An 11,186-nucleotide genomic window follows, 5' to 3' on the forward strand; every position below is an offset into this window, starting at 1 on the left:
GCTGAACAGCCGCAGCAAGGTACAGTTCCAGAGCCAGCAGGGTGATAGAAGCCAGCCAGAGGGCCCTTCCAACATCCTCTCTGTGGCAGGGCAGGGCACAGGAGGCTCAGGGATGGAAGGGACTTACACACCTCCTAATACCACTACCCGCTGCATGTCTGACTCCCTTCAAGTCCCCCTCCCTTGACCTTCCAGCCTCTGCTCAAATATCTTCCATGGCCAAAAACTCACTGACTCTAACAGCTGCCTTTCAGTCTTTGGGTGGTGAGTTACCAAGGTCTTCATTATCCTGAGCCAAAGTCTGTCTCCCCCTGGTGTTGACCCTCCAAGTGCCTCCATGCTGGAAGCTTTGCTGACTCATTGCCCTGGACTTTGTTTGTCCTTTGATATTCACTTCCTTTCAAGTGATCCATCTGTATACTTTTCTCTCCAAATTAACCACAAGCCCCTGAAGGACAGGGAGTATGTTTTCTATTTTAACCTCTACTCACTTCAACTCAGTGAATATGTCATGCGATGTCTGCCTGGGTGATCAGGCCTCTGCCCCCAAGAGATGTCTGATCAATATGGATTGACCAAGAGGAATCATTGCTTAGTTTCCACTCTGATTTTGGAGTACAGACAAGCCTTGAGGCTATGGGCTTCGCTGACCCATAACCTGCCCTTCATTCTGGCTGTTTACCAGCTCACGCTGACCTCCCAGCCTCTCAGTTCAAAGGCAGAGACCCAGATGTTACCCCCACTACAACCTTTCCTCTCACAATTCTTGATATCTAACGGTGCTACTGAAATATCAGGAAGTTATCTTCTAGGAATATGTGACTACAGAAAAAGAGTTTATACACCACATATGAACCCCTGGGGCAAGATGCTCCCTAGAGCACTCCAGGCACTGATGAGCAAGCTCTGGGCCTCGGTGTCTTCATCTGTGAAATAGGGAGAAAAAGTCTACCTCATAGGTTTGCTGTGAAGATTCACTAAGGCAATACACTTAGCGCAGGTATAATCACTAAAATGAATGGCAGCTATTATCTCAGCTAACACCGAAATTATCAACACCAAACTAGCAACTGTCAACTGTGACTATTTCAAATGCCTTCCCTCCAAAGAATTAGCATGTGCATGTGTAATGGGTGTAGAGGGATGGGAGAGAAGCCTTAGTCTAAAGTGACATTGGAATGACCATGCTGCCACCAACTGTGGAGTCAGCTTCTCCAGCTAGACACCACTCTATCTCTAGAAAACAGGTCTTGGTCTCAGACTTATTGAACCCAATTCCCCAACACAGCCACTGTTGAGACCCCTGGAGCTAGATGACTTTGCCTGTGGTAGGTATGCCAAGGAAATGACTGGCTGACCCAGTCCTCCCATCTACAGTGTCAGAGTCTGAGCTTCCCTCAGGAGCTGCCTTGCATTCTGTCCCCCTCCTCCAGGCCTGCATTCAGCCCCCGCAAGGTGCAGCTGTCTCTTGCTTCTCCCCTCGCCGCAGCTGGGCCAAAGGCAGCTGAGCAGAGGAGGGTGAAGGGACATGATCATTTCTGTCACTCAGGACAGCCTTCCTCTGGCTGAGCAGCTGTCAGATGGCTTCTGCATTACAGATTTGCTTTCTCATCTGAGTATGCACCTGCCCTCTGAAGCCAAGCTCCCTAGTCTACTCAGGCCCACTGTCTCTCTTCTTACCTGAAAACCCCACCACTTTAAACAGCACCAAACTACTCTGATAGAAATGTGTAATGTTGGAGATGGGTTCCAGGCAGGGAACCAAGTAGCTTCTGGAAATACACTAGGAAGTCCAAAATGGATGTGGCTGATTCTTCCCTATGTGTGCTCATTCTGGGCAGAACAAAAAAATGAAGGGATTCTGCCATCAAGCTAGGGAAGAGGCATAGCATTTTCCTGCCCTCATTGTACAGACAGAGGGAGTAATCTGCCCAGGTCTCCCGGTGGATGTAGGACATTACCCCCCTGCCCTGTGCTTCCAGGGGCTCTTGCTGAGGCATACCACACCATCTGTCCTAGGGTGACCAACTGTCCCGGTTTGCTCAGGACTCAGGGAGTTCCCAGGATGCAAGACTTTCAATGTTAAAGTCAGGAGCACCCGGGGCAAACCCTGATGAGTTGGTCAACCTAGCCTGTGCCCAAAATAGCAAGTCTGAGCCAGAGGTCTCCAGCCTCCCATCCTGCTCTGGGCTTGACTGCCCATGATAGCTGCAGTGAACAAGGTACCATCTGACAGGAAAAGCAGCGGGGTAGCGAGGGTCAGGCTGCTATGAAAAGCCTCCCAAGGTGCCCTGCCCCATTTTCAGCAGCTCTGCTCCATCCTTTCAACAACCCCCTTCCCTTTCAACTATGAGCCTCTGTACAAAGCACGAGAAAATGAGGGGGTAGGAAAATGATTCTGGGGTTCCCTCCAGACAGCCCATATCCTAGGATTCTGTTAACATCCCCAGGAATGCGGAGCCTCCCTGTGCTGCTCCTAGGCTCTGGGTTCTTCCTTGCCAAGTTAGTCTACCTGAGCAAAACTTCCCTGTGACTCAGGAGCCAAGAGGAGGCTGGCCGTCCCATCCCCCAGGGACAAATGACATGTCACCCTTAAGATACTGAAGTGTGCCTTAGGTATCACTGAAACAGCCTCCTCTTTTTCCTGGCCTGCTTTCCAGAGTTGATTCCTTGCATAATTGATAGAGCAGGGAGTAAACCACCTTGTCCCCTGACAGCACATCTAAGGGTGAGTAGGTTAGGTGCCTTGAGGACACAGGATCTTGGGACCAGGGCAGCCCCTCCCAACAAGAGCTGCTTTATTCCAGGGAATTCCCCAGGGTTGTGTGAGAAGACAGCCCCCGCTGACCGCAGAGGGCACCCTCAGGACCTTCCTATTGAGCTTCTGCTAGTTCTGGTACCAAAAAAAAACCCACCAGGAATGTTTCCCTCAGTCCAGCGTAACCTCCTCTGGGAAGACTCCAGTCCCTAATGTCCCAAACCAAGGATGAGAAGCATCTGTCTACCCTGCTCCTTAGACAAAAAGGTCTTGAGGGGCCGCCTGGGAGGAGGCTGAATCACGCTCCGACCCCAGCTGTGGACCCAGAAGGGCTTGTGAAGCTCAGCAACAAACAGGCTGCCATCCACGAGCCAGGCGCCATGGCTGGGCCACCAGAGAATGCCTGCCGGGAATGGAATCTGGACCAGACTCCACAGTCAACCATTCCTAGATGAGAGGAACCAGAGGTCTTGGACACCAGCACCACAGAGTCTTCATCCTGGGACTGCCTGTGGGCCATGCAGCCTAGGGATCAGTCTGAGGAAGGCCTAGCTCTTGCACACCCTGTGAGGAGATTACCGGGCCCACCTCCATGCCACCCACTTCCAGAGATCCAGAGAAGACCAGCAGGCCCCGCTGCCTGGGCGTCTTCTCTTCCCAGCTCCTGGGGAGCAGCTCTGCTGCTGAACAGGCTGGAGAGCTGCAATTATCGAGACAGGATAAGAGCTATTTTGAGAAGGAGCCGTCCTGCTGCCAAGGCTTTTGACTTCCTAAACTAAAACAAGATGCATAAAGAAAGAGGGCAAGCTGGAGAAAAACAGGGAGGAACTTGCTCTGTCAAAAGCATCATATCCTGAATGAGGGGAAATACTAATCCCTTCCCAAAGGTATAAGTTTGCATCAAGGGGTGAACAAGAGGCTGGCTGTTAAGATATCCCCCCGGCTTTGGGAAGGAGTGGGTAACCTGACCGCCTCCCCGCAAAGTCCCTGCTGACTCCCGCTCTCCTAAGACCCTCCAACAGCACTTATTCAGTCTGTTGCATTCATTTGAACATTTGAGCACGGACTATTTCATATTGCTGTTTAAATGTTTCCTGCCCATATGTCTTATCTCCCCATCCAGATGGTAAGTTTCTCAAGGCCAAAGAATGTGTGTGCTGTGAGGCTTCAATGGTTTCCTCAGTAGTGCCTAGCAGAGTGCTAAGCATCTGAATAAAAACTGTTTATGGAAGGAAGGGAGAAAAGGAGAAAGGAAGGAAGAGAGAAAGGCAGGAGGGAGAGGATTTACTGTCTTGCATGGAGATAATCTCTAAAAGTAGCTGCTCCCACCCACAGCTGAGCCCAGGGCACAGGGCTAGCTAGATAAGCAGCCATGGCAGAGGGGGTGGCAGCCGCATTTCTGGCACATCCCCTGCAGCTGTTCTGGCTGTTCTCCCCTGCCACACACACATCTCATTTGTCTTGCACCCGTAGTCAACTGTCCATCCTGGGCTAGTCCATTAGAGGCCATGCTGGACTTTGGGTAAGGGAGAGATATGGCAAGACGAAGAGCAAAGGCAAAAGAGCTTGGACTATCTTATCAAACATGGACCAAGAAGAATGAAAGGACTTATAGGAACAACGCACTGTGAAATCAGGACACGCTTTGCCAAATTCAGGACACAGGGCTGCCGAGAGCAGAGTTCACCTTGTGCCTTTCCAAGTTGAGGACTCAAATAGTAGTGTGTAACCCAGAAAAATGTCCCCTTTCTGGAATGCCCTAGGCTGGAGAGGGGAGAGCCAAGCGGGGATGGATCCAGCCTATGGCTTCCCAGACAGCCTTCCCACAGAGCACTTGGCAGGATTCATCGTTTGCCAAAAGGTCTCTACTCCTTCTCTCCAGCGTTGCAACTAGCTCTGGTACCTTCATGTAAATGCCCCTCTGGGGAGATGCAGCCCCACAGGTGCACAGCTTGGCAAGTGGAACACAGGCTAGATTTCAGCCCCTGCTTCTCTGCCAGGTGCCCTTGTGCAGTGAACAACCTGCCCAACCATAGGGAGCACCTCTGTCTGTCTCCTTTCACATCTGCTTCCATTAAAGGGTAAGAGAGGCACTTGGATAAGGGGGAGCACGGAAAGACGGGAAGTAACTTCCCAGGGGCGTTCTTACCTCCTCATCTGTCATAATGGAGAGAGTAGAAGCCAGGCATTCCCAGGGGGTCAGCAAATGGAACTCAGAGAGTGCCAACAGGAGGGGAAAAAGAGAATTTTACTAAAGATGTCCAGTGGACTTGGGCACAACCTGGCCCAAATCCCTTCCTAGTCCAAAGTGGCCCATATAACAACGGCTAGCATTTACTATGTGCTCACTGTTGCCAGGCACCATGCTAAGTGCTTTACGTGTAATAGCTTGGCGAGTCCTTGCAGGAACCTTAAGAGGAAGCCATTGTTCCTAATAACAGATGGGGAAACTAATGATTGGAGAGGTAAAATAACTTACCCAAGGTCACAGTCAGAAAATAGTGGACACAGGGCTCAAACCCAATAATATAACTCCAGAGTCCTTATTCTAAAAACCTCTCCTTTATGGATCTTTGCTCCCTCTGAGGGGCAGGACTGCTGGTGGGGACTGGATTGCACTCCCAGGGCTCTCTCCTCTCTAGGAACGTCCTCATCTAGAGCCCTGGCCTCTCTTGTGCTCATAGGGCTGGAGCATGTTTTGGTCCAATACGCTTGAAGCAGGAATTCCTTGCCACTAAGATGCTCTGTATTAGGACTGGTTCCCACCTTCCCTCCTATCAGAGAGGTCAAGAGCACAGAGTGAGTGGGGGCGGTGGTCAGACCCTGGGGATTCTCAAGTTGGCTGGCTGCAGGACCCACTGATATCCTCACCTAGACATCCCTGGAGAGCCTGCCAGGGCAGCAGCCAATAAGTACCTCCCAGATCCTGGGATGGGGGCTTGAAGAGGGTTCTGAGGAAGCAGAGACACACATGGGGATACTCCCTCAACCTGAATAAGTTTGGAGTTAGCCCTGAGTGAGACCATGAAGCAGGTAGCTTGTGTTAACAGGGCTTTTGATGTTTGCTTTTTATCACATGGTAGGTAAAGACCAGCTAATCTGAAAGGCCATGGGCTTAAATCGTTCTCCATTCCAAAAGTGACTCCTTCCCATTAAAAGGAGACTCTTGAGAATGAAAGAAGTTTCCAAGTCCCAAAGGAGTGACTCTAATGGTAGAATTTTAGGCAAGATGAGAAGTTCCTCTGCCCCTTCAAGTCAAAATCCCAGCATGTGCCATCCTAACAGATCTAGCTCTGTGGATACAGAGGCCACCCTCCCAACTGTCCTCCTGCCTCCCAGCCCCCCAGAGTGGACCCACAGGAGGGAAAAGCACAGACCTTTTAGCCACCAGATGACACGATTGTACATTTCCTCAGAGACATCTGAAAGTAACAGAGGTTGTTGCTCTTTTTTTCTCTCTGTGGGTTACACGCCCCCTCCCCTCACTGCTTAACATCTCCCTTTCTAGCTCCACATTTCTGCACACAAAGGTGCCCTCAGTCCTTGATGTCTCCAAGAAGCTCCTCCAGCCTGAGACTAAATATCACATTCGCACTCTCCCTCTCCCTTCTTCCCCAGCCTCTCTTTGTGCCACTGTTAATGCCTCCCCCACCTTGGAAGTCTAAGTCCCAGCTCATTTATGGCCCACTTTGTTGCCAGAATATTTACCTGAGGACCCTATTCTCTTTACCAGCTCAGTTCTTTATCTCCACTCTCGGGAGGTAGCTTCCCACCCTGCAAACCACTCTCTACTACCTTCCATTGAAAGGCTAAGCAGAGTCAATGCCTGACTCTGGCCCAAGCATCATCATCGATGTCATTAGCTTGGAGCTCAGAGAAGCTGGTGGGGAAGGAATGGAGTAATGGGCTCAAGGATGGGTCTAACTTTGGCTCTGGCAGGAGGGCAGCTCTGAGGCCCAGAATGCAGAGAGGGAACTTCTTGCCCACCCCAGCATCCCACCTCACGAAATTGGGGCTGCACCTGGGTAGTCTGCTTCTTCACATACCCAAGAAGAAAGCACTAAACCTTTGAATGGGTTGTTTGGACGTGTGCTTGCGGGCCTGTGGCACTTCCCTCAGCGGTTCCAGGCTTAGAGACTCCTTTGGTGATGGTGGTGGTGATGGACTTGGCTTCCCTCTCTGGAACATGAGATCCTCACAGAAAGGGCTTGATTCCATTTCAAAAAAGGGCATTGAAGGGTCTACGGGAAGAGGGGACTTAGGCTCGGAATCAAGTGTTATTGGCCGGCTTTGGGGCATTTCAACTTCAGGGTTCAGTAAGGCCCACCATGAGGAGTCTGGCCCATATCTCGGTAAGGACCTAGGGGGTAAGGGCCGAGGGGTCAGTTCCAGTTCTGCATGGACAGAGGGCTTTCCAGAGGGCTCTGGATGCCTAAGTGTGGGTCCTGAGGACACATAAGTACTTTTTGAGGGTCTTGTGGTATGCTGCTTATAGATGGGCTCTGGAGTGACAAACGTGGAAGATTTGCAGGGGCTCTCAGACACGGCTCGAGATGTCACACGGGAAGCTGACTGTCCCCCGGGGGAGATGGTGACCTTGTGGCCACCCTCACTGTCTCCTCGGATTGAGGACTTCACGGTGGGCTCCACTTCTGATGGTATTAAGACCTTTGGGAAGGACTGGGTTTCAGTGTAGACAGAATGCTTGCGGATAGACTCAGGATCTGGGCACATAGAAACCTTGTGTCCACCATCCAAATCTTTAAGGAAGGAGAGTCTGAGGGATGATTCCAAGTTCATACTTCTATGCAAGGCCTTAGGGTCCGTGTAAATTGAGTTTTGGCCCATTTCAGATTCTTGGCCAGAGATCCGTCTCTGGGTTGGTCGAGAGTCTGTACAGATGCGGCTGCCGCTGCGTTCTTGGCTAGAGGGTCTCCTTGGAGATCTGATATTAGCAGCAGTCAAACTCTTTCGAGTGGGCTCAGTTTGGACTGCTTCGTCCTTTGGATAAACCAAAGGCCTATGGGGAACTCTGACCCCTTGTGGGTACTGGACCTTGGAGGGTGGGTCTTCTTGTAAGATTGTGAAGTTGTCCTTCTGGTCGACAAAACTCAACCGGCGAGAGGATTTGGCATCTAGAATTAATGAGTAGCGATTATTGATATCACGCCCTGGTTTGCTCTCACCCCCTCTTCTAGCTGCTTCCTCTCTGGATGTACTAACATTCTGCTGCATCTGGACGGCATGGCGGTATGCTTCAGATTTTGATCGGGTCTCGGTTCGACAGCTGGGTGCTCCGGAGAGGCCTGGCCCTGAGTGGGGGGTGATAGATCGAGGGTACTCTGATGCTAAGTGGGGAATGGTGGAATGCCCAGCTTCTGATCTTCGATGGGCTGAAGGGATCATGGAGGCCGTGCCACTCCGCTGGCTTGAGGCAAGATCGTATTCGTGTCCTCGCTGAGGGGTTGTGTTAGTAACCTCGGCCCCTTTCTGTGCTGAAACTGCTACCTTGGACCCAACTTTATTTGTCTTGACCATAGGATAGATTGTGCCTCTGTGGGTAGAGCCCATATTTTACCGGCTGGCTTGCATTCAGGGTCCTAATGAAGCCTGAATATTTACCCTCAGTTTTAAAACCTGCTGTTCTTGCACTCCCACAAAGGTGGCTGTTGTTCTCCGAGGGTCTCAAATAGCCCCCTTAGCTACCCGTCTGGTGATGTCATAAAGGAAGGAGCCTCCTATGAAATATTCTGGCATACAGCCACAATTCTTCAGATACTCTTACGTAGTAACTGCAAGGAAACTGTGGATTTGTCTTTGGAGCTGACACCACCAAAGCTTTGACCAAGTTCTCAGCAAAACAAGGACTTCCTGGTGTGTATAACGAAGGCTGTAGATCCTCCCTTACTCTCCCCAGGTTCTAGGAATTCCCAGAGACTCATCCAGAGAGAAGGAATCAGCCTGAATATGCTACTAAGGCAAGGCTACTCAAATCAATCACACTGTGTTAGCCCCAGTTTTAATAAGGTGCAAGGTACAAAATTGTCCCAATTTGGTTTGGAACTGCACTGTATATAAGTCAAAAAAATAGAACTCCAGCTTTTTACAGGTTTCATGGGTGATTTGGTTGGTCCTGGGGTGAAAATCCAGGTTGCTCAAATCATAAATTCTCACACATTCTTGGCCCAGGAGTGAGTGTAGGATTGTAGAAGGGATTTGGAGTCAGTTATTGGTTTCAATCACAAATGGCTATTTGTGTACCTTGGACAAGTTACTTGACTTGCTTGAGACTTGGTTTCTTCATCTGGAAACCATTGCCTGGTAGGTGCATGTCCCACAATAAATGTTAGTGTACTTTCTCATGATTCCTTCCTCTCAGCTATCATGATCAGCTGGACTCCAGTTCTTTCTTGATTTGAAGAGTGACTTTCCAACTTGGATGACCATTTTGGATAAGAGAGAGACACTGTCATCTTTCTCTCCCTTTCACACACTGATTCTCTCAGTCTCTGACACAGACCCTACCGTATCCAGCATTTCACAGTTGACTCTGAAGGGTCATGGCAGTTATGGGATGTTCAGAATCACTGTTTCTGGATCTTTATATTCAGCCTTGATTCGAGACATAAAGTTAAAATTTTTAAAAATCCACTTTTTTTTTTGGACGCAATGTGCAGCTTGCGGGATCTTAGTTCCCCGACCAGGGATTGAACCCAGGCACCGGCAGTGAACGCACCAAGTCCTAATCACTGGACCACCAGGGAATTCCCGGAAAACCCACGTTTTTATGTATCAGGAATCTCAATAGATTGAGAAACTATGAGTTACTGCCACAGGGCCTATTCAGCCTTCTCTCGCTCCCGAGTCCCAGGTCCTTCTCTCACTTCTGCTCCCTGATTCCCACCTGCACCCCAGACTCAGGGAAGAGCAGCAATGTTTTGTAGTACATAGTTTTCACAGTGCAAGTGTTTCACTTTCTTGGTTAATTCCTAAGTATTTTATTCTCTTTGATGCTATTATAAATGGAATTGTTTTTATAATTTCCCTTTCAGATGGTTCATTGTTCATATATGGAAATGCAACATATTTTGGTATGTTGCCTTTGTATCCTGCTACTTAGCTGAATTCATTGATTAGTTCTAATGTTTTTTTGTGTGTGTGGCCTCTTTAGTGTTTTCCACATACAAGCTCATACCATCTGCAGAGATAATTTTACTTCTTTCTTTCTAATTTGTATGCCTTTTCTTTCTCTTGCCCAATTGCTCTGGCTAGAACTTCAAGAATTATGTTGAATAGAAGTGGTGGAAGCAAGAATCCTTCTTTTCTTCCTAATCTTTGAGGAAAAGCTTTCAGTCTTTCCATACCATGGAGTATGATGTTTGCCATGGGCTTTCATATATAGCTATTATATTGAGGTAATTTCCTTCTATTCCTAGTTTGTTGAATGTTTTTATCATGAAGGCTGTTGAATTTTGTCAAATGCTTTTTCTGCATCAATTGAGATGGTCATGTGGTTTTTTTCTTTCATTGTATTGATACGGCATATTACATTGATTGATTTTTATATATTGAAACATCCTTGCATTCCAGGAATAAATCCCAGTTGGTCACGGTGTATAATCTTTTCAATATGCTGCTGAATCCTGTCTGCTAGTATTTTGTTGAGGATTTTTCCACCAATGTTCATAAGGGATATCGGTTTGTATTTTTCTTTTCTTGTAGTGTCTTTGTCTGGCTTTGGTATCAGGGTAAAACTGGCCTCAGAATGAGTTAGGAAATGCTCCCTACTCTTTACTTTTTTAGAAAAGTTTGAGAAGGATTTGGTATTAGTTCTTCTTTAATTTTTTTTAATACATATTTATTTATTTGGCGGTGCCGGGTCTTAGGTGCAGCATGCAGGATCTTTGTTGCAGCATGTGCAGGATTTAGTTCTGCAACCAGGGACCAAACCCAGGCCCTCTGCAATGGGAGTGTGGAGTCTTAGCCACTGGACCACCAGCGAAGTCCCTCTTCTTTAAATTTTTGGTAGGCAGTCCAGTGGTTAAGATTTCACACTCCCAATGCAGGGGTCATGGGTTCGATCCCTCGTTGGGGAACTAAGATCCCGCATGCTGCACAACATGGCCACAAAAAAAATAATAAAATAAAATACAGAAAAAATTTTTTTGGTAGAATTCACCAGTGAAGTCATCAGGCCCAGGACTTTTTTTTTTTTTTTAACATTTACTTTTTTTTTTAAATTTATTTTCTTAATTTTTTTGGCTGTGTCGGGTCTTAGTTGCAGCACATGGGATCTTCGTTGAGGCATGCGGAATCTTTCGTTGCGACGCATGGGCTTCTCTCTAGTTGTGGTGTGCAGGTTTTCTCTCTCTAGTCATTGCACACAGGCTCCGGGGCTCATGGGCTCTGTAGTTTGTGGCACACAGGT

At 48.5% G+C, this 11,186-nt stretch overlaps 1 protein-coding gene across 1 annotated transcript; it reads right to left on the reverse strand.

Annotated features, from left to right (window-relative positions):
• Positions 1 to 6,013: 6,013 nt before the first annotated feature.
• LOC103069703 (uncharacterized protein C17orf47) lies at positions 6,014 to 8,296 on the reverse strand. Its single transcript, XM_007449090.1, has 2 exons — positions 6,805 to 8,296; positions 6,014 to 6,180 (listed from the first exon to the last, which is right to left on the reverse strand). The coding sequence occupies exons 1-2, from the start codon at positions 8,294 to 8,296 to the stop codon at positions 6,014 to 6,016; spliced, it is 1,659 nt and encodes a 552-aa protein (XP_007449152.1).
• Between the last annotated feature and the right edge of the window lie 2,890 nt (positions 8,297 to 11,186).

Source organism: Lipotes vexillifer, unplaced genomic scaffold (genome assembly GCF_000442215.2).
Source record: "Lipotes vexillifer unplaced genomic scaffold, Lipotes_vexillifer_v1.1 scaffold433, whole genome shotgun sequence".
Lineage (NCBI taxonomy): Eukaryota > Metazoa > Chordata > Mammalia > Artiodactyla > Lipotidae > Lipotes > Lipotes vexillifer.

What these genes read in the sequence shown, in the direction of transcription:
- LOC103069703 (XM_007449090.1), bottom strand. Translation starts at nt 8,296, where the DNA reads ATGGTCAAGACAAATAAAGTTGGGTCCAAGGTAGCAGTTTCAGCACAG. An exon ending in GTTTAGTGCTTTCTTCTTGG is followed by an intron (nt 6,181 to 6,804) that starts GTATGTGAAGAA and finishes TGTTACTTTCAG; the next exon opens with ATGTCTCTGAGGAAATGTAC.